Source organism: Oncorhynchus masou, chromosome 15 (genome assembly GCF_036934945.1).
Source record: "Oncorhynchus masou masou isolate Uvic2021 chromosome 15, UVic_Omas_1.1, whole genome shotgun sequence".
In the NCBI taxonomy this organism is placed as follows: domain Eukaryota; kingdom Metazoa; phylum Chordata; class Actinopteri; order Salmoniformes; family Salmonidae; genus Oncorhynchus; species Oncorhynchus masou.
Genome location: NC_088226.1, coordinates 35,244,957 through 35,268,515, shown reverse-complemented (window position 1 = coordinate 35,268,515; position 23,559 = coordinate 35,244,957). Strand labels below are relative to the sequence as shown.

General features: G+C 48.1%; 1 protein-coding gene across 1 annotated transcript in view; it reads right to left on the bottom strand.

Annotated features, from left to right (window-relative positions):
• Window positions 1-1,077: 1,077 nt before the first annotated feature.
• Window positions 1,078-23,559, bottom strand: part of LOC135556178 (VWFA and cache domain-containing protein 1-like) — an 83,783-nt gene continuing 61,301 nt past the window's right edge. Inside the window, exons 11-26 of the mRNA XM_064989163.1 lie at window positions 22,979-23,102; window positions 22,602-22,719; window positions 17,901-18,069; window positions 17,462-17,604; window positions 16,872-17,053; window positions 16,040-16,150; window positions 15,342-15,464; window positions 13,517-13,733; window positions 13,018-13,178; window positions 12,697-12,783; window positions 9,067-9,183; window positions 8,295-8,446; window positions 7,700-7,861; window positions 7,288-7,365; window positions 6,506-6,607; window positions 1,078-4,821 (exon numbers count right to left, since the gene is read on the bottom strand). Coding sequence (XP_064845235.1) covers window positions 4,580-4,821; window positions 6,506-6,607; window positions 7,288-7,365; window positions 7,700-7,861; window positions 8,295-8,446; window positions 9,067-9,183; window positions 12,697-12,783; window positions 13,018-13,178; window positions 13,517-13,733; window positions 15,342-15,464; window positions 16,040-16,150; window positions 16,872-17,053; window positions 17,462-17,604; window positions 17,901-18,069; window positions 22,602-22,719; window positions 22,979-23,102 — 2,288 coding nt within the window. The 3' untranslated portion in view covers window positions 1,078-4,579. The remainder of the gene's footprint in view (window positions 4,822-6,505; window positions 6,608-7,287; window positions 7,366-7,699; window positions 7,862-8,294; window positions 8,447-9,066; window positions 9,184-12,696; window positions 12,784-13,017; window positions 13,179-13,516; window positions 13,734-15,341; window positions 15,465-16,039; window positions 16,151-16,871; window positions 17,054-17,461; window positions 17,605-17,900; window positions 18,070-22,601; window positions 22,720-22,978; window positions 23,103-23,559) is intronic.

The following is a 23,559-nucleotide window of genomic DNA, read 5'->3' as shown; positions in this document are numbered from 1 at the left end:
TCATACCTGGTGAATTATGCATGTCCTCTACCGCTCTACATTCATATACCTATACATTATGAAATGTTCTTAATTGTACATGCATCAAAACATGTCTTCAAGCTGTAAGTCTGTTTGTTACAGAACTCTATATGGCAATTCAGATAAATAAACAATGCTCTCAGGCAACAATGCATCGCTCTTCCCCTACCTCCCACCACCATGGCCAGGTGCTAGCTAAAACACGCCGTCCGGGATTGAAAAGTCATTTTGTCTCGTACCTTTCAGCTGACCTAAATGACCTTCCCAACCCAATCTAGTTGGGCCAGTAGCCGAAAGGTTGCTAGGTCGAATCCCCGAGCCGACGAGGTTAAAAATCTGTCGTTCTGCCCCTGAACAAGGCAGTTGACCCACTGTTCCTAGGCCGTCGTTGTAAATAAGAATTCATTCTTTAACTGAACTGCCTAGTCAAATAAAAGGTTAAAGAAAATAAAAAATATCCAACAACAATAGATATGGGTTGGTGACACACAGCAATTTGGACCGGACACTGAGGATGAGGAGTAGGTCGTCTCCATCAGTTAACTCCTACTGCATCTGTACTGGGCAGACACGACGCGGTGCCCCACTGACGGACCTAAGAACATGATGATCCAGTAGTACAATGTGTCACTTTGTAGGCCTGCCATGTTGTACTGGTGATTGTGTCTGCCATGGGTAGTGTTTAAGGGGTCATGTTATTGCCAAACTAAGAGGAACACTGCCTAAACTAAAAATGACTATGTTGAATTAAATACTGAGGCAGTACACGGTACACAGTGAATTAAATACTGAGGCAGTACACGGTACACAGTGAATTAAATACTGAGGCAGTACACGGTACACAGTGAATTAAATACTGAGGCAGTACACGGTACACTGTGAATTAAATACTGAGGCAGTACACGGTACACTGTGAATTAAATACTGAGGCAGTACACGGTACACAGTGAAATTAAATACTGAGGCGGTACACAGTGTATTAAATACTGAGGCAGTACACGGTACACAGTGAACCGTAGCATAGTAAATGGACAACACATTGAAAGAGGCAATAGGTTTAAAATTGACTTTTCTTTTTATCACATTCACATTGCAATAAATCTCCATATTATAACTGTATATGTTACACTGGAAGAAAGGAATGATACACACACATTGAAGCTCCTTCAGTACATGAATACAATTCATAACGTTCGGTATAAACAAAATTATACTTGCTTACAACAGCTGGTAAATACTGTTAATGCTCTCTCCTGTTAAAAATGGTATTACTACAACGGAACTAAAAACTAAACTAAAAACAACTGGAAAGACAGTTATTCGCAGCACTACTCAGTAAATGTAGCTCCTGTTTTTCCATAATCAAACCCACTTATGCTTTGGTACCATCCTGAGTAGGAAATATGCACTGACATGACAAAATCAGGGGGCACATTCACCAGAGCGGTGTCGTGTTTGGAGTAACGTTCAGGGCTACGATTTCAGTGGTGGTAGTTAAGAAGAGGACAGTAGATGCTAATTGTGACTAAATCAAATGACTGATTTTAACTACATTGAGAGGAGAGTACCACAACATCCCATAATGTCAGCTTTAGGGTTAAAGCGACATTGGGGTCAATTCTATTTCAGGAAGTAACCCGGATTAAAACATTTCTAAATTGAAATTAAATTGACCCATAACCTGTCTAGAACTCATTCAACTCAACAAACAGGGAGAAAGTTCCAATGTAGTCTAAAATGAAAACTCTTCCTGTCAACTGATATTGTCTTACGTGACATTTGGACCCTACGTGTAATAACAATGTGAAGCTTTTAATTAAAGACGATTGCTCTCCAACTTAAGTGTGTAAAATACCACAATGGCAGTCTGTTTTCCATCCAATATGGACCTAAAGAAAGGTAGACCTAATATCATCGGAATCGCAGCGTATAGTCAGATCGATACCATGTGCTGAAAAATAGCAAAATATACTCAAATATCCGAGCATACATGATTTTCAGCATAGACATATGGAGTGTAACAACACATCAATAGCTATTTGTAATATTTATTTTAACATATGTACACTTCATACTATTTGTTCAGAAAAAAAAGAGACATTCTTTACCCAAACTAAATTAATATCATGAGGACTAGCACACAGTCATAGGGGGGAAACAATTAAAACATGTAATTATGCCTTCAATGGAAATGCTCTGACCACCTTCCTACAATCAGACCAAACACACGCACAAGCAGTGTACACACACACACCATGACTGTAGCACACACACACACACCATGACTGTAGCACACACACACACACCATGACTGTAGCACACGCAGAGTGTACACACACACACACCATGACTGTAGCACACACACATACACCATGACTGTAGCACACGCAGAGTGTACACACACACACCATGACTGTAGCACACACACACACACCATGACTGTAGCACACGCAGAGTGTACAGACACACACACCATGACTGTAGCACACACACATACACCATGACTGTAGCACACGCAGAGTGTACACACACACACCATGACTGTAGCACACACACATACACCATGACTGTAGCACACGCAGAGTGTACACACACACACACCATGACTGTAGCACACGCAGAGTGTACACACACACACACACACCATGACTGTAGCACACACAGAGTGTACACACACACACACACACACACCATGACTGTAGCACACGCAGAGTGTACACACACACACCATGACTGTAGCACACGCAGAGTGTACACACACACATCATGACTGTAGCACACGCAGAGTGTACACACACACACACACCATGACTGTAGCACACGCAGAGTGTACACACACACACACACCATGACTGTAGCACACACAGAGTGTACACACACACACCATGACTGTAGCACACGCAGAGTGTACACACACACACACACACACACCATGACTGTAGCACACGCAGAGTGTACACACACACACACCATGACTGTAGCACACGCAGAGTGTACACACACACACACACACCATGACTGTAGCACACGCAGAGTGTACACACACACACACACCATGACTGTAGCACACGCAGAGTGTACACACACACACACACCATGACTGTAGCACACGCAGAGTGTACACACACACACACCATGACTGTAGCACACGCAGAGTGTACACACACACCATGACTGTAGCACACGCAGAGTGTACACACACACACACCATGACTGTAGCACACGCAGAGTGTACACACACACACACCATGACTGTAGCACACGCAGAGTGTACACACACACACACCATGACTGTAGCACACGCAGAGTGTACACACACACACACTATGACTGTAGCACACGCAGAGTGTACACACACACACACTATGACTGTAGCACACGCAGAGTGTACACACACACACACACCATGACTGTAGCACACGCAGAGTGTACACACACACACACACCATGACTGTAGCACACGCAGTGTACAGAAGACTGTTTTTTTTATTAATTGACCGCAAAAGGAACATAAAAATGGATGCACCCACAACAGCTCTCTCTCTCACACACACACACACACACACACACCTCTGTTCAACACTAATTGGTCCCACTCAGGCATAGAGACAGGGAGAGCCATAGCTTGGTCAACCAGGTCCAGATGCCAGTGTGAGGTCTGAAGACAGACCAACCAATTCCACCAAGCCTCATCATACCTTTCTTTTCAGGCAGATAACAGGACACCAAAGCCTGGGCACTGTACTTCCTGTGTCTGAGTCATTCTGCCAGGGTCCTTGCATGCCCCTTCCTTATTCAGTCATACAGCAGCCCCAGTGACTGACGGTAGGCCAGGTGATCGGAGTACGACACATCTAGTTCAGACAAGTGGGTGGGTTTCTCAATGTCTTCGATTCAGCTTGTCCAGTCATCGCAAAGAGTTTACCTTCACAACGACTTCTGATTCTCAACTGAAAATAATCAAAACGATAACGTGAATAACCACTGCCTCGACAGAAAGCGAGGGCAGTGTGCAGGAGAGGCTCTCTGTGGTCCATGATCAGCCACTCTGGTTACCTTAGCGACCAGAGTCCTTTCAGTTCAGCTCCAGCCACACGTTCAGTCTCTACTCTGATCCATCTCAAATCCGGTTCAATAAATAGTAGAAAAATAATCCTTCCTTTTTTATCGCTGTCTTCTTAAACATTGGAGATCCTTTGTTTACACTTTTAAAACAAGTTCAGACCCTTTTAGAATAAGGCCAGCAGCTGCATCTCACCCCCCCCCCCAATGTTCTGAGGTGAGCTCACACAGGCTAGTGTTCCTCCTACAGTGTATGATCTTCTAAGGAAACTTCCAGCGGGGGGGGGGGATCTGCCCTATTCTCTCTCAGCCCACCTCCCCTCACCCTGGCTGGGCCCAGTGGGAGCCTACATGGTGGTGGAGTCTGGAGGTGACGGTAGTGGTAGCATGTCAGGGACCCCGCCAATGTAGCGAGGCGTAGCCAGGTCGAGGAAGAGGGCCGGGTGGGAGTGGAGGAGAGCCCAGGCCTGGGGGGGGGGGGAATGGAGGTTTAGGATCAGCACTCTGCGTCCACACTGTGCACGGTGACGGCCGCCTGCAGGCGGTGCGTGTGGAGCGGGTGGTGGTAAGGCGGGTGGCGGTACGGGTGGAACTTGTGGCTGAGCAGCGCCGCCGTCTGAGGGGGCGTGTCCAGGTCCAGGTCATCGTCGTGGTTGCCCACATCCACGCCGGCCGACAGGGGGTCGTTGTTGCAGGGAGGGTTCTCGCTGTCCTCCTGAGGACTCATGGTGCTGTAGCCTGATGTGACAAAACACAGGAATACACATTCAATTCACATACATACATACATACATACATACATTACATACATACATACATGTACAAGCACACAGAAGCACAGTGATGTGTCCCAAACCTGGATGCCATGCGATTGCTTCGCTGCCTCTTCCTGTAATCTGAACAGCGTACTACGACAGAGCAGTGGAAACGTCTGAAGCAAGTAAGACTTTTACACACCAGAGTAGATTTACGGCGATCTATAATTACAGTCTCGGGAACACAGTTCTTGGCCATCACGCCTCATTAATTACATCTGTGTGAAATCTCAATCGTTGTAGAAATCTCTGGAGAAAGAGAGCTGTACGTGCAGCGAGTGGTGTGCGTTGCACGTGGGGTGGTTTGAAGGGGCGAGCTAAGGGAAAGTTTGTGCCCCCGCAGTGAAGGGGAAGAGCGCGCATCCAAGAGAGAGGGAGGGGGGGGGAAATCGCCTACACGTTTGAATCAATCCCTCCATCTATTCCTCCATCCATCTCTCCTCTGAATCCCCACAGATTATTGCCACTGCAACATCGTACATCTCATCTCTGCCTCTGAAACTGCCAAACGCCCTACACTCAGCAGCCCTCAGGCCCTTTAGACTCCGAAGAGAAAACATCAACTCTTAGAAAACACCAGAACTGTCGAAAGAAGAGAAACTTGCTGAGCGTAGTGGAAGGTAGATCGGAGTGGATGATGGGTTTCGGAGTGGGCAGTGGTTGGGCATCTATCGGGATCTATCTCAGCGAAACAGAGAGGTGCTGAGATAGACTTGCTAGCAGAGCTTCTGAATGGGATTTGGGCTTTAGAAATGTTCTCTGAAAACAGTCAGAGGGAACTTCAATAGGATCCGGGGGAGACGAATGATACCGACATCAGCGCCACCGACTGTATAGCTCCTCTCTCCTACCCACAACTCCTGCCATCTCCTGATGAGAAGACATTTCAGACAGTGCTACTGCTGTTGTCCTTCGGCGTCCCCCCCCCCAGAGGAGCACAGGGTGTGAGAAAACAGAGACCGCGACTGAAACGGAGGATGTGAAAAGGTCAGGAGTGAGGTAATAACTTACACAAAGACATAATACACAGAGAGAGGCTGAATTACTACTGCTCATGGCAGGGTGTCTGTTTGCCTGCAGGCTGTTAGACAACATCCTTGACCCCGAACAAACACCAAATGCCCCTCCAATTCCCTGGCGGGTGTACCAACAGATACCAGCTCAGTGTTTCTACACACTCAAACACGGTGTTAAAATGTGTTTGAGTGTTAAACCTGAGTGTGTGTGTGTGTGTGTGTGTGTGTGTTCAGAGACCCTTCAGCTGTGTGAGTGCGTGGACTGTGGGAGGACACCTCCGACTGGGCCGAGGAAAAGAACCGGCAACTTTTTAACACTTTGCCGTCTGCCCCGAAGTCCCCTTCCTTACACTCTCTCTCTCCATTTCTCAACTGCCTCTCCTCCACTTCCCTCTCTGATCAGTGGTTACACAACCGGCGGCAGCTGGAAAGAGACTCGTCTCCAGAGGAGAAGCGAGGGAACAACAAAAGGCAGCGTGTGCTACCTGTTATGTGGGTTTTCAGACTTATCCACCCCCCCTAACCAGAATGTGTGTGATTTTAAGGGGAGTGCGGTGCCCCGTTTCCTCGGTGGTCGTCTTGTGGTCTTACCGTGGTCACTCTCCGTCCCTGACCGTCCCCAGTACCTCCTCCGGCGTTCAGGGCTGTGGGTGTGCCTCTCGATCACCGCCGCGATGAACCGGGTGTTGCTGACTGGAAGGCGAGGAACAACAAGGCAACAATCCAGGTCAACTCGAGGGCAAAGGTTAGCGAACACACGGTCAGATCAAGTTAGAGGTGCAATATTTATTAGCTGCTCAGCGGTCATTTCAAGCGAGAAACTAATCAGGGATTGTGCCTTTAACGAGGGCTCCAAGAGTACAAAACATTAGGACATAGACTGACCAGGTAAAGCCATGATCCCTTGTCGACGTCACTAGTTAAATCCGCTTCAGAAATAGATGTGTAGATGAAGGGGAGGAGACGGGTTAAAGAATGACTTCTAAGCCTTGAGACAAATGTGACATGGATTGTGTATGTGTGCCATTCAGAGAGTGGATGGGCAAGACAAAACATTTAAGTGCCCTTGAATGAGGTATGGTAGTAGGTGCCAGGCGCCTGTCAAGAACTGCAATGCTGCTGGATTTTTCACACACTCAACAGTTCCCCGTTGTGTATCAAGAACGGTCCACCGCCCAAAGGACATCCAGCCAACTTCACAACTGTGAGAAGCATGGGAGTCGACAAGGGGCCAGCATCCCCGCGGAACGCTTTCGACACCTTGCAGAGAGTCCACGACCCGACGAGAACTGAAGCTCATCTGAGGGCCAAAGGGGCTGCGACTCAATATCAGGAAGGCGTTCTGTCCACCTCAGTGTATACGGCGTACTTACTGATCCCCCTGTCTTCGTGGCTGTCCTCGTCTCGCTCGTCTCTCTCGTTATCCAGGTTAGACATCCTGACGGACATCTCTGTAGGGGGGGGGGGAGCAATGGATTCTCTTTAGCCAGGGTTAAGAATGACAGATATTACCATTAAGAAGAGGCCCCTCTGTGTGCTGCAGCGTCTAGGAAGGTCAGCCGTTCATTTACATATCATTCCCATGGCGGCCGTTGCAGCTTCCTCTAGCAACACTAAGACTTAAGGCTCTCAGGCAACATCGGAGCAATAATGGTCTTCGAGTTGGCTGCACCTTCATAGCGGACTTAGACAAATCACAAAGTGGTTTCGAACGACAATAACATTTCCTGTGCATCAGACTTGAATCAAACCTAAATCATCCTAAGAACGTCACGGTTGTCTTACCCTGTGCAGCCAGAGGGGACATGTGTTGATGTGAGCGTCGGTGGATCTGGTGTCTGTAGGCGTAGACAGCCAACACCAGCACCATGATGCAGCCCATAATACCCCCGGCAACCGGACCAACCGGGGCACTCTTCATCATGTTCAGAGACACTACCTCTTCATCTGGGAGAGGGAAGAGGGGAGAGGGGAGAGGGGAGATGGGAGAGGGGAGAGGGGAGAGGGGGAGAGGGAGAGAAGGGCGCAGGGTTACATTCCATCTATAAAAGGAGAAAACTCACCGGACAAGATAGTCGGTCTGCACAGCGCGGGCCGTTCATTTGCCGCCGGAGGGTGACTGACGGCCGCCACGTTCGTCCATTTCTACATGTAGAATAGGATTTCAAATGACCTCCGGCACAGAGGTGCCAAGTACTATAGACTGAAAGACGCTCAACAATTCTACCGGTCTGTCCGAGCCTTAAAGTTCACTAAAATATTCCTCTTGGAGGACTATCACATAGCTGTGGGAAATAAAACATCATTCCACAAAGTCTATCCCACTAGCTCATTCTGTTTGCATGACCTCGTGACAGCAAGGTTTATGTGAAAAACTCACCCAGCATCCCCATGCCATCCATGTAAGGGCTCTTGGCCCCCACGATGCCCCCGAAGCACTCTTTCTGCAGGGCACAGTAAGGCTTGTCCAGGTGGGTCTTCCCATCACTGTCCACCATGCACCACTCACAGTCCAGCACGCCAAAACAGTCACTGAGGACCACAGAGTAAAAGGTCAGAGTTAATCAAGTCTATGACGTACAAGGGATTTCCTTCACAGTTCATCTCAGCAAGTCTCTTTTTGGAAATGATTTGTAATCCGAAACGTTGCTCTTCTGAAATCAGCGTCACCACATGATTGAATCCATCCATGTACCGACAGACGACAAGGCGAGGCCTAAATTAAAGTATTTCCTCCCCCTGTCGTTCCCCCAGGTTGGTGATGTTCTACAAAATGCGCAACAGGCAGTCTGTCGATGCGCAACAGGCAGTCTGTCGATGCGCAACAGGCAGTCTGTCGATGCGCAACCGGCAGTCTGTCGATGCGCAACCGGCAGTCTGTCGATGCGCAACAGGCAGTCTGTCGATGCGCAACAGGCAGTCTGTCGATGCGCAACAGGCAGTCTGTCGATACGCAACAGGCAGTCTGTCGATAAGCAATTGCTTGTTAAGGTTAGGATTATGTTTAAGGTAAGGTTTAAAAAACAAGGGATTAGGGTAAAGGTTACATTGGGGATTAGTAGATTGTCAGTTGAAATCGTTACTGTTTGGTCCGTAGAGCATCTACAGCTGGACTACCCAAACAGAGTGTTAAACCCCTTGGTGTGCTCTACCTGCTGGTGAAGCGTTGGCTGCAGCGGGTGTTGATACACTGGGGCAGGGTGTCCTGCAGACTGGAGTCCATCACCGTCAGAGACAGGGGCTCCTGGTGCACCTCGCAGCTGGGGTTCCTGAAGAACAACCGCAACGTGGTCAGACCACGATGACCGTGGACCACGCGGTCGGGCGCCAGAAATGTATGACCCGGCGACCGCAAGGTCAAACAGCAGCAATGTGCAAGCCAAAACCATGAAGACACCTGGCACCGGCAGTCAGGCTCATGAAGTCGGCGAACCGGCGTGGCCAGAACAGTTCAATGAATGCCGAACTGTCTGCAGAACGATAGCTTTGTGGATGATCTTATCTACGCACCCCCTCTATCCACCACACATTCCTCCACCCCCCCCCCCCTCCCAAAAAAAAAGCCCCCGCCAGCCAGGCGTAGAGTTTGTCAGTGGAATGATGCAGTCACAGTGAAATGGTTGACTGAAGACAGGCGTCTCAGTGCCTCCGGAAAGTATTCAGACCCCTTGACTTTTCCCACAGTTTGTTACGTTACAGCCTTATTCTAAAAATGGATTAAATATTATTTTTTTTCCTCCAGCAACACACACAATACCCCATAATGATAAAGCGAAAACAGGAATTACCTTACTTAAGTATTCAGACCCTTTGCAATGAGACTCGAAATTGAGCTCTGATGCATCCTGTTTCCATTGATCATCCCTGGGTTTCTGCAACTTGATTGGAGTCGGGCCTCCCGAGAGGCGCAGCGATCTACGGCACCGTATCGCAGTGTTTGAGGCTTCACTACAGCCCTGGGTTCGATCCCAGGCTGCGTCACAGCCGGCCGTGACTAGGAGACCGACGAGGCGGCGCACAATTGGTCCAGCGTCGTCTGGGTTAGGGGTTTGGCCGGCCGGGATTTCCTTATCCCATCGTGCTCTTGCGACACCTTGTCCCGGGCCGGACGCCTGCAAGCTGACGCCGGTTGCCAGTTGTATGGTGTTTCCTTCGACACATTGGTGCGGCTGGCTTCTGAGGTTAAGCGAGCAGTGTGTCAAGAAGGAGTGCGGCTTGGCAGGTTTGTGTTTCAGAGGACGCATGGCTCTCGACCATCGCCTCTCCCGAGTCCATGGGGGAGTTGCAGCGATGGGACAAGACTGTAACTACCAATTGGATATCAAGAAACTGGGGAGAAAAAAAGGGTAAAAGTACAACAACAACAAAAATAATCCTTGATTGGAGACCAGCTGTGGTAAATTCAATTGACTGGACATGATTTGGAAAGGCACACACCTGTCTCTACAAGGTCCCACAGTTGACAGTGCATGTCAGAGCAAAAACCAAGCCATGAGGTCGAAGGAATTGTCTGTAGAGCTCCGAGACAGGATTGTGTCGAGGCACAGATCTGGGGAAGGATACCAAAAAAATGCTGCAGCCTCAAGAACATAGTGGCTTCCATCATTCTTAGATGGAAGAAGTTTGGAACCACCAAGAGTCTTCCTAGAGCTGGACGCCAAGCCAAACTGAGCAATCGGGGGAGAAGGGCCTTGGTCAGGGAGGTGACCAAGAACCCAATGGTCACACGGATAGAGCTCTTGAGTTTCTCTGTGGAGATGGGAGAAACTTTCAGAAGGACAACAATCTTTGCAGCACTCCACCAATCAGGCCTTTATGGTAGAGTGGCCAGACGGAAGCCTCTCCTCAAATAAAGGGCATGCCAGCCCACTTGGAGTTTGTCAAAAATGCACCTAAAGACTCTCAGAGCATGAGAAACAAGATTCTCTGGTGTCAGAGGAAGGCCCTAAAAATCGTCAAAGACCCCAGCCGTAGACTGTTCTCTCTATTACCTCATGACAAGCAGTACCAGAGTGCCAAGTCGAGGACAAAAAGGCTTCTCAACAGTTTTTACCCCCAAGCCATAAGACTCCTGAACAGGTAACCAAATGGCTACCCGGACTATTTGCAATGTGAGCCCCGTGCCCCCCCCCCCCCCAAACCCCTCTTTTACACTGCTGCTACTCTGTTTATCATATATGCATAGTCACTTTAACTATACATTCAAGTACATACTACCTCAATTGGCCCAACCAACCAGTGCTCCCGCACATTGGCTAACCGGGCTATCGGCATTGTGTCCCACCCACCACCCGTCAACCCCTCTTTCAACCCCTCCTTTACGCTACTGCTACTCTCTGTTCATCATAAATGCATAGTCACTTTAACCATACCTACATGTACATACTACCTCAATCAGCCTGACTAACCGGTGTCTGTATGTAGCCTCGCTACTGTATATAGCCTGTCATTTACTGGTGTTTTATTTCTTTATTTACCTATTGTTCACCTAATACCTTTTTTTTGCACTATTGGTTAGCCTGTAAGTAAGCATTTCTCTGTAAGGTCTACCTACACCTGTTATATTCGGCACACGTGACAAATAAACTTTGATTTGATGAAACCAAGATTGAACTCCTTGGCCTGAATGCCAAGCGCCATGTCTGGAGGAAACCTGCCACCATCCCTACGGTGAAGCATGGTGGCGGCAGCATCATGCTGTGGGGATGTTTTTCAGCGGCAGGGACTGGGAGACTAGTCAGGATCGAGGCAATGATTAACGGAGCAAAGTACAGAGAGATCCTTGATGAAAACCTGCTCCAGAGCACTCAGCTCCCCATCCAACCTGACACGAGCATGTGAGGATCTGCAGAGAGGAAGGGGAGAAACTCCCCAAATACAGGTGTGCCGTACATATAGCGCCTTACTAAAGAAGACTCGAGGCTGTAATCGCTGCCCAAGGTGCTTCAACAAAGCACTGAGTAAAGGGTCTCAATTACTTATGTAAATGTGATATTAAAAGTATTATCTTTAAAGACATTTCCAAAAATGTCTAAAAACCTTGTTTTTGCTTTGTCATTATGGGGTATCGTGTGTAGATTGACGAGGGGAACTTTTGTTTTTGTAAATAATAAAGCTGTAAAATGTACCAGAATGTCGAAAAAATTCAAGGGGTCTGAATACTTTCCGAATGTACTGTATATACAGAGCGGCGTACAGATAAGTGCATTCGTCCTGAGATAGCTAGGGGAGATAACCACATATCACAGTCCCTGCAAGCACATTTTCCCCCAGTAAAAGTAGTCGTCAGCAAAGTCAGTGCAAGCAGTAAAAGACAAGGGTCCGTGCTACCCGGGATCCTTGGGATATCCTTACCCCATTGAAGTTGACATGTTAGACGGTCAGGGGAATGGTTAGGGTAAGGGTTAAGGGTAGGGACGTCCCAGGGACCCAGGATAGCACTGACCAAAAGACAATTGTTTTCTGGGGAGAGAGAGACACTCTGTGAAGGGGTAGGGGTAGGTTTTCGGGATGTGTCCTGACATGAGGCGGAAGCTTGTTCCACCATTGGGGTACCTGAGCAATCATCACAGCCATTTGGTTATTATGACAGACAGCCTGATGGAACGATGTTGACGAAGATGACCAACAGAGCTACTAAAGAGTCTGCAGGCACTAAAGAGTTGGCACATATACAGTACACACGCACGTCTCTTTAACATGTTTAAACACGCAGAACTGTAAGTTGTTGTTGGCTGTAGGCTACGCAATACAGAACCGTAATTATGGATCCGAGCACTCACCTGTTTTCAGCGTAGCTAAGGTTGCCAGTACATTCATTGACCTCCAGGGGGCACTCACATGGACACTCACACTCATTCTGCTCCATCCTGCAGCAAAAGTCAGACCAACTTCAAAAATGTTTTCAAAAAAATAAATCGACTTTTATCCAGAGATGATACCTTTAATTGTTTTTTAAATGGATAGAGTTTAAATAATGTAAAGCATACTATCCCACCCTGTTCATACGACTAATCACACAGATAAATCGCTCATTCACAGTAATAAGAAAACCACCACAGCGCATCTCCTACGCAACTCGGTGCTCGGTGACCGTGTCTGACCTGTGACAGTTGAGACAGAGTCGGTCCACGGTGCTGCAGGCACAGAAAGCCAGCGAGTCGCACGTCTCGTTGACGATGCCCGCGAAAGCGTTGGTCCCTGGGATACGGGTCAGGCGGTACTTGGAGCAGTGGCTCCCGTGGACCAGGTTCGTCAGGTCGCCCTGGGTGAAGGCGGAGGATACAGTGAGAGAAAGGAAAATACGCTACTGTACTACGGTTGAACAACAATGGCTCCTACGAGGAAAGCACCAAGGGCCTACAGTATTTTTGCTGTTCTTTCTTCTGAGTAAGCAACAGTGAGCCTGCTATATTATTTCCCACCACTTGGTGGGGCTATGACACTGATAGATATTACACACGTTGGAATAAACGGCCCCGGGCAAAGTGGTTTTACGAGGACAACACAGTGTGCATCTGTCTAGCAGTCGAACTGGGCTCGCACTCCCCCGTTTGTGTCGCAGCCTAACCTCGGTGACCGCGTCATAACCCATCCACTCACAATGATACTGCTGTTGAACTTGTAGAAGCGCTGGACCGTGCGGTCACTGAAGCTGTTGCAGAGGTTCTTCTTGACAAAGTTGGGGTGGTTCAAGATGTCGTTGGCCACCAGCGGTTCCTTGTGGGTGATGTGCTGCTGTTCGGCGGGGGCGTGGCCTTTAGGGTCGATGAGGGTGGGGTGGGCCACCAGGTAACCCCTGTCCTCCATGATGAAACACCTAAACACACAGAGAGAGAGAGTGAGACTCCCATTCAAGTACCAATCCGTTTACTGGTCAGTACAATGAATTTGACTTCACGCACTTGAGCCCCAAACAACGGGAATGCATGCCCACTGAAACCCATCTGACTTCAACACAATAGAACCCAGAGCTCAGAGCGGATGTAGAAGGCAGAGAGAACAGGGTTAAGTCAGAAGAGAGAGGGGGGTGGTAGAGAGAGAGAGCAGTGTGAAGTCAGAAGAGAGAGGGGGGTGGTAGAGAGAGAGAGCAGTGTGAAGTCAGAAGAGAGAGGGGGGTGGTAGAGAGAGAGAGCAGTGTGAAGTCAGAAGAGAGAGGGGGGTGGTAGAGAGAGAGCAGTGTGAAGTCAGAAGAGAGAGGGTGGTAGAGAGAGAGCAGTGTGAAGTCAGAAGAGAGAGGGGGGTGGTAGAGAGAGAGCAGTGTGAAGTCAGAAGAGAGAGGGGGGTGGTAGAGAGAGAGCAGAGAGCATTGTTAAGTCAGAAGAGAGAGGGAGAGCAGGATCTGGGGGTAAAGAGCGCCACATGGGACAGAATCGAGCTCAGCTCATTCTATTGTCCCCCTGAGCCCCATATTACCCCATCCTGCCTGAGCCAAACACAAATCAACCCCAACCAAGTCCCTCTGAGCTCTAAATTACCCCATATTGCCTGATCCAAACCCATTCAACCCCAACCGACCCCAGCCAGACCCCAGTCCTCTTACCCTGGGTTAATCCTGTTAAACATGAACCACTGAACACCAAGACTCTCAGAGAGAGAGAGCGAGAGAGGGAGGATGGGGGAGAGAGAAAGAGGGAGGATGGGGGAGAGAGAGGGAGGGAGGGAGGGAGGATGGGGGAGAGAGAGGGAGGAAGGGAGGATGGGGGAGAGAGAGGGAGGGAGGGAGGATGGGGGAGAGAGAGGGAGGGAGGGAGGATGGGGGGAGAGAGAGGGAGGGAGGGAGGATGGGGGAGAGAGAGGGAGGGAGGGAGGATGGGGGAGAGAGAGGGAGGGAGGGAGGATGGGGGAGAGAGAGGGAGGGAGGGAGGATGGGGGAGAGAGAGGGAGGGAGGGAGGATGGGGGGAGAGAGGGAGGGAGGGAGGATGGGGGAGAGAGAGGGAGGGAGGGAGGATGGGGGGAGAGAGAGGGAGGGAGGGAGGATGGGGGAGAGAGAGGGAGGGAGGGAGGATGGGGGAGAGAGAGGACTGAAAAGAGAAAGAGAGAGGGAGAGAATGCAGCAGCATCTAATGTAACAGGATGTCTCTGGAATGCAATTATAATCAGCTTATCTCCTTTTGTCTCCATTTCTCTCCCTCCCTCTCCGCCTCTCCGAACCAGCATAGAGTTTATTTCTGCACCACAACAGAACTTCCGCCAGTCTCTTCATATGGTTTCTCCCACTGAGAAACCCACTGAGCAGAAACCCAGCAGGGCATGCTGGGATCCTGGCGAACTAAGTATTACGTGCCATTCAAATCAGATTCGCTTGATTCAAAGTCTTTAAAAAAACAAACAAAGCCACCAGTGGGTCAACCCTCAGCAACCCTATCAGGCATAGCTGCAAACCTTTAACGACGGGAGAGAAGGGGCCCTCAAAGAATGACGTACCGGATCTTGTTACCCTTGTCCTGGTTGCAGATGGGTAGCAGGTCCAGCAGAACCTTGTACAAGTAACGCAGGGTGAAGTCTATGCCCATCACGGCTACCGCATACCCTGGGGCCATCTGAGAACTGCACCGAGAGGCCGGAGAGGAGAGAACAATTATTAAAAACGGTACACATTTCATATTCTCTACCTCCCTTCCCTGCTTGTGGATGCAAACCTACCACCCCCCCCCCCCCACACACACACGTCTGGGACGACGCGAATGTCTTTGATACCGTTCCACCTATTCCGCCCCCAGCCATTACCGTGAGACCGGCCTCCCCAATTAAGGGGATACCAACCTCCGGTGCCCCCAAACACATGTGCTCACACTCAAACACGCCTACACACAAACTGCGCCTGCATTATCAGAGCTGTATGTGTGTGTGTGTGTGTGTGTGTGTGTGTGTGTGTCTCTTAAAGATAAACAGAATATAAATACACATCTTAACATGCAGCCTGTGTTAGCGCTGCCTCCGGTCTACAGCCTCCACAGAGATTACACAGTAACTGCACATGCAGGTGAACTAATAAATCGCCAGTCTCTGGACGCCATTTCACACGGCGCCTTTATGTGCAGGTCACTTGTACAGCTTGAAATGCTGACGCGGCTATTTTTCACTGTATCGTGTAATTCTTTGAAGGGCTCAAAACAAAGTACCTTGAGGCGTGGATGGTGTGGCTGATGGTGACCACGTAGCCCGCCCCGCCCACATCCAGGTAAGGCCCAGTGAAGGTGATGAGGCCTGGGTTGGCTACAGCGTGCTGGTACCTGTATGGGTCAAAGGTCAGTGAAGGTGATGAGGCCTGGGTTGGCTACAGCGTGCTGATACCTGTATGGGTCAAAGGTCAGTGAAGGTGATGAGGCCTGGGTTGGCGACAGCGTGCTGGTACCTGTATGGGTCAAAGTTCAGTGAAGGTGATGAGGCCTGGCTTGGCTACAGCGTGCTGGTACCTGTATGGGTCAAAGGTCAGTGAAGGTGATGAGGCCTGGCTTGGCTACAGCGTGCTGGTACCTGTATGGGTCAAAGGTCAGTGAAGGTGATGAGGCCTGGCTTGGCTACAGCGTGCTGGTACCTGTATGGGATAAAGGTCAGTTAAGGAGGTTGGCAGGCAAGGTCAGGGCAAAACAAACAAGTTGATGTGACATGCTAATTCCACGACGACACATGGTGGGTTCCGTACTAACTAAAGACGGGGGAAAATAAAGAGGGGAAGAAAAGTTGACTGACAACCATTCCTACCGGAACATTCCAGGGTGAAAAATATATAAAAACGGCCTGCTCTTCAACTGCCGTCCAAAATGAAAAGTGTCACGCAGGGTTTTAGTAGATTCAAAAATTTTCCATACAAATTCAATCATTCTAACTGAAAACAGAGAAAGTTATGTGCTAAGCCGGGCCAAAACGCTGTGCAGTAGCACATAACTTTCTATCCCTCTCTCGGAGTCTGGAATTATTTCAAAGCAGCCCCCCTCCCTAAATAAACCTCACCATTGTCTCCGGGTTGGGTCGAAGGCTTTGTCCATTAGCGAGCCGGGGTAAATCCGCAGCACCCCATTGGGCGTTGCTATGTAACGGCGCACAATGTAGCAGTTGAGGCTACTCATCTCCATGAGTGTCATCCATTCATCTGTGACGTGACTGGTCGCCATCACCTCGTTCCTGACCGACGACTGCAGGGGGGACAAAGAGGGACATGGCAGGGTTTCGTTTAGATGGGCCTGGGAAGAGGAGCAGAGCTCTCTCTTTAAGCCCAGCTCGGATCTCAGATACTGTTCTCCCCCCTTCACCGAGAGTCTCTCAGTCTCTCTCCCCACCCCGTACAGAGAGGGGCTATGCACACAGAACGCTATGCACACAGACTGCCAAAAACATGGCGCTTTTCTCCAGCTTCTCCTTCAAAAGACACAGAAGGAAGGGTGAGAAAGAGACTTGAGCGGCAGTTCATTGCCTTTCTGTTGGGGGCGTTCGCTCGTGTGCGCTGGCTCACTACTGTTAAACGACTAGCATATTGACAGCAACTTTACCGTTTTCCCCCCATTTACCAATACCTTCACATAACTCGGTGTGTGTGTGTGTACCTTCAGGCCAGGGTTGGCTATGAGGCGTGTGTTGTCACTGAGGTAGGCTGTGTAGTGTTCCACCATGCGTTTGGTCTCTGGCTGACTGAGGTGCTCGTAGGGAGAGGAGAAACTCCCTGCAGACAGCATCACCGTAGGGCTCTCTGAGAGACAGAGAGAGAGAGACAGAGACAGGGAGAGACAGAGACAGAGAGAGACAGAGAGAGACAGAGAGAGACAGAGAGAGACAGAGAGAGACAGAGAGAGAGACAGAGAGAGAGACAGAGAGAGAGACAGAGAGAGACAGAGAGAGAGAGAGAGACAAAAACATAGCAAGCTGTGAGACAAAGAACACTAAAACCCCCCCCCCCCGGCATCGTCTTTCAAATGCAACCTCCGCCTCTAGCCTGGGTTCCTCTGCCCCGGTCATCGACTGCATGGCCTTAGCTTTGGTTCTTACCGACGGTGGCCAGCTGTTTGAAGTGCAGACAGGAGGAGGGTTGTCCCAGCAGGTCCAGGCGGTGATAGAGCAGCTTGGAGCTGGGAGCAGTGTTCAGATTCTTCAGGTGTTTCACTGGGATCTCTGGCTGGACGTACACTATGCACAGAATGAACGATGTGTCCTGGACCTGGGGAGAGGAGCGGAAGGGGTTAACGGGGCCATCCCTTGGGGCACAGACACAAACAGAGCAGTATAATATAGACACTGGGTGGGACGGAGAGAGGTGGAGGGAGAACAGGAGGGCCGTTTTGTGTTGCCGCTTCGACTTAGAATAGAGACGTACAGAGCAGAGGCGCAGCTTGGTAGCCTAGTTGTTAGAGCGTTGGGCCAGTAACCGGAAGGTTGCTGGATCGAAGCCCCGAGCTGACGGGGTAAAAATCTGTGTTTCCCAACGTTCCCCGGTAGGCCGTCATAGTAAATAAGAATTTGTTTATTAACTGACTTGCCTAGTAAAATAAAGTTTTAAAAAACACATTTTCCTATGAGATTTGTACGATCCATTGATAAGATACGACTGATCCGAACTGTTGGCTGAGAAACTCGAGAACTCCGACACGACACACACTCCTACTCCTGTCCGGGCTTCTCCTCAAGTGTGTTTACCGTCCGATGTCACAGCGAGTGTTTTATGACCCTGCCGCGCGAGCGTACACACACACACACACACACACACACACACACACACACACACGGTCCTTTCCCAGCACCGCTGCCAATGAGATACATAGATAAATGTGCGGTGAGTCACGGCGGCGCCAGCGACAGACAGACAGACAGCGACTCTCGCGTACGACTCGCCTCGTCCACATTTTTCAATGAACCTGTCTGGGAGGCTGCGACACACCAGAACCTTTTAGGAGCTCTGGTACAAGACATTCTTCAGCAAAGTTATCCTTTTCACGCTGACCTTGACAAAACAATATAGAGACAGGAAGGTCAACCTGAGCATGATCAAATAAAGCCAGTCATTTCCACTTTTATAACTACCCTTCAAGATCTGTACACTGTAGGAAATTGCATGAATTTTGACAATTTTATTTTTATTTAACTAGGCAAGTCAGTTAAAGAACACATTCTTATTTACAATGACGGCCTAGGAACAGTGGGTTAACTGCCTTGTTCAGGGGATTCGTTAACTGCCTTGTCAGCTCGGGGAATGGATCGAGCAACCTTTCGGTTACTGGCCCAACGCTCTAACCACTTAGGCTACCTGCCACCCTATTACATTCGTGACATTTAGAAAAGAGCTCCCGGAGCTCGTTGTTCCCACTCACAGCTGTCCCCCACTTTTAGTTATGAGGTTGAGATGTTATTGATGCAATACAGACAAAATTGAAGTGTTGAGTTTTGTTTGCGTGTTCTACGGTCCTGTAAAGATAGAGGGGTGGCTGGGACAGGCAATGTAAACGTTCATGCTGTGTTTCCAGGAAATGTTTTTCAGCTCTTGAAATTCTCTCTGTAAAGCTAACTTTGATCAAGGTTTTATGGTCTATAATTTGTTTTTCCTTTTCACTGTCAGTACCCCCCCCCCCCCCCCCCCCAGGCATTCCGGTGCCCTTAACATCTATACCGGTTGTGGACGTGACGGATCATATCTTAGCGGAGGAGACTTGTGCATTCGCCACATTTTGTACGCTTGATCTGAGATGTAATTCCTCGCACTTTGACTGAAGCAATTGTTGATCTCTTGCAAAAGGATGTTTTCTCGCTAAAGATTCTCTTAGAACACATACACTGAAATGCATCTCATACACGGCACTGTGTTGTTTAGATAGAGAGGGGAGAAGTGTTTCTGTGAATTGTCCTGGAGCGTCTTTTTAAAATCCAGGTCCAGAAAAGTGGATCGGCAGTATAGGCACATGTCTACTGTTGCATTTCTCTATATATAGATATATACATTTCTATACACATATATACATACACACATATACATATATATATTTAAAACATTTTTTTTTTTACAATATTTCATAAAATGGTTAATGTTTTTATATATTATATTTTTGCCTATATTCAACTGGTAAAGGTTCATTTAGATATACATAACAGGGGTCGGGGGTGGGGGTGGGGGGGGGGTCTTGGTAGTGTACTCCACTGGCCACACCACATTTCAACGCGGTCATTTTTGCGCATGTTTGTTTGAGTTGTTCAAATGAGATTTCAACCTTTATTCGCTCAAAAAGACAGCCAGAAGTGGGTTGAATTCCCAATGTGTTTTCACACTGTGATTTCAACCGCCTGAAAGCACAACCAAACTCCAACGGAAAAAGCAACGTCTGGTTGCCTGTTTAGTGGTCATCTGGGCGTATTACCACTGCGCTTTCAGCCATTTAAAAAGCACACAAAAAAAAAAGATTCAATGGGAATCTAACGTCGGCCATTTTGTATTCATACAACTTATAACTTGTGTTACCGCTGTACTTCATCTAATAACTCAACCAAATGACATGGATTGCAGTTGAGAGGACATTAAAAAAAAGGACATAGTGCAAGTGATCAACGCTGTTCGAGATTCTGCACAGATGATGATATTATTTGTGGAGATCCCCACAGAACTTCGTCTAGGGCTGTGACGATACCAGTACTGTGGCATTTTTCAACGGCAAAAAAATGAAAACACGAAGCTGGATGCAACACGATATTAGGAAGGTGTTCTTAATGTTTTGTACACTCAGTGTATTTCGACAAGGGATCTCTCAATAATCATCCTCACGATAGCACATTGGTAGTAGTCAGTGACAAATAACAAAGCTAACCTGCTCTGGTTTTAAACCCTGGATGGGAGACCAAACGAATAGCTGTAGATGGATCAACTCTCCAGTAGGAGGTGCTGCCCAGCCTATGGTTTCATTTCTGATAGTGGAGGTAACGTTGAAGATCTGACGTTGTTTCAAAAGGTACACATTCAACATATTTCGTACAAGGTTTTGGCTACAAGCAGGGCTTAAAATTCACACCCGCCACCTGCCAAATCCGGTTAGATTTTGGCATTGGGGGTAAAGATGTCCATTTTATTTCATTTCCATTACCAGCCAGTCACCTTGGCGAGTTGTCAGGATTCCACTCCCATTTGTGAATAAAAATAGTCAAGTATGATTACATTTATAGTCAAATAAATGCCGCAGTAGAGGTTTTCAAATGATTTCTGCCGTTTTGTTTCACAGCGGGTAAATGAATCGCTCAAAGTCAAAGAACTTCAAATCCTTTCGTCTATCCCACCTCAAGCTGCAACACTGCCTGGGCTAGGGGTTGTGCGCACGCGAAGAGCTGATTGAAAGATTTGTTTTTAGAAGCGCTGTATGACAGTTGGTCTACTTTCCTTGAAATGAAAGTCTACTGAAGTGAGACTTTGGGCTAATTGACATTGTTTGTTCACAAACTAGGTTGTTTTTCAATGTTTGAGTTTCAACTGCTCGGGAAGATAAGAAGACAACGCAGCTATTAGTCAGACTCCATCTCACAGGCACATGACTCTCAAGCCGTGGTACCAGGTGACCTCCCGCCCTTAAAGGGACATTTTTATCTCATTTGTGATATTTTGGTTAAACGGCTCAGGTCGCAAAAAAAAAAATCTGAAATGAAACAATATACCACATTACTTCTTACAAGTAATACATTTATTGTTTTGGAAACATTACAAAGCGTGCTCATCTGTTTTTGTGTGTTTTGTTAGTGTAATTTTAGCGGGGGGAAATATTCTGGCTGTTAAACAATTTGAGTGTCTGGAGCTTTTTAAAATCTACCTGACAGTGGCTGTTTAGATGCTGGTTACAATGATGACAATCCTGTGGTTGAAGTTTCACACTCAAAACAACAGTTTACGTTGATGCCTTTTTGTCAAATCCAATGTATTTTCCACGTAGAAGCCACATCACAATACATTGACAAATTACGTTGAAACAAAGTTGATTCAGACAGTTTGTACTATTCAGTCTGTAATATCTGTAATTATGCAGTCGTAAGGCACTATATGCCTTTCTGCTGGCATATTTAAAAAGATTTCAAAATGACAAAAAATGTGTTCGGACAGATTTAGATCAAGAAATGTTCTTGAAAGTAATAGTTGAAATAATATTTTCAAAATTATGGATCTTGTGTTCAGCCAAGCCTTTCATTCGAAACAGCTATCTACAAACTAAACAGACTTCTGCTAGTATGTTCAGTCTACCCAAAAAGCATGTCAATTTCATGTAACATCCATATCATTTTCTGTGTTTCTCCAACATGCCAATATTTAGAAGTACGCATTCTTGGGTATACACTCCGCTCAAGGGTTACTATAGACATCAAGAGTTTCATTTATATTTTGTTTATCCATTCTGTGAGGCATGAAAGTTGTGATTTTGCGCGGCAAACGTAATGTCCATAACGCTGCAATTGTCCCTCTAATATTTGGGCCAAGTAAAAAAATATATATAATAATACATTTTTTTTTTTAAAAGGCCACTTTTAAGATGAAAAATCTGCTCATCGGAGCTGGAGGAAGAGAAAACTAAGACGCAGCATTGCAATGTTGCCTTCTTCTATTATTGAGAGAGGGGAGAAGAGACGCGGAGAGGGACAGAGGGGAGAGAACGAGAAGAGAGAGCTCTAGCGAGGAGAGACACAGAGACAGAGGTAAACGGAGACTGCCGGTGAGCGAGAGGCGGTGCATCGTACCAGTTTCCATGCGTAGCTGACGTTGTAGGCCTCCCTGCTGGGGTCTCGTAGCCGGTTGGTGTGCCAGGACAGAGAGGAGTTGGTGGGCACAGCTATCACCTGACTGCCCAGGGGCAGACTGGAGCGACACAGGGAGCAGGAGGGTTAGCAGCAACAATTAATACTGTTCGTACGATAACACCGAGCGTGAATTGCAGTCCATTCAAAAAAAAAAAGAAAAACGCCTCCGATTACAATATGTAAATAAAAATTGCAATAACAGAGAGGGGGTGAAAAGGCATCCAACTACATTAGTAGCCCACCTCGAGTTTCCAGCATCGACACAAAACTGGTGAAACCGCACCTCTCGGTCATAGGCCCCCTAAACCCTAACTCACCGGAGTATGTTGTCCCGTACTACAGGGAACCCTGGGATGTTTTCATAGTGGATGATGTCAGTGTGCAGCGGAGGCTCGGTCATCAGGTAGGGCCGTGTGAGGGACGGGTGCATCAGGGTGTAACCTGGGTAACCAAAAACAAAAACGTCAGAACAGCGGTGTCAGGGGATCTTCACAGGATCGAAACCCGCCTTACCCCAGGGGCGAGCTACTGCTCCCTAACCATTCTCCAGGCAGTAAGCTATGGAAGAGTGAGAGCCCTTAGGAGGGAGGAGGGAATGAGGGGGGAGGGGTTGTACTTTAATGAGGGTAAACAAACGGCTTGGCCCAGCGCCAGTTCTACGGCTGTCTGTTTCTAGCAGCCAGCCGGAGGGAGCAGGTTCTCTCTGACAGAGACAGAGAGACAGAGAGACAGACAGAGAGACAGACAGACAGACAGACAGACAGACAGACAGACAGACAGACAGACAGAGAGACAGAGAGACAGAGAGACAGAGAGACAGAGAGACAGACAGAGAGACAGAGAGACAGAGAGACAGAGAGACAGACAGAGAGATGAAGGTGAGATGAAGGGGAGAAAG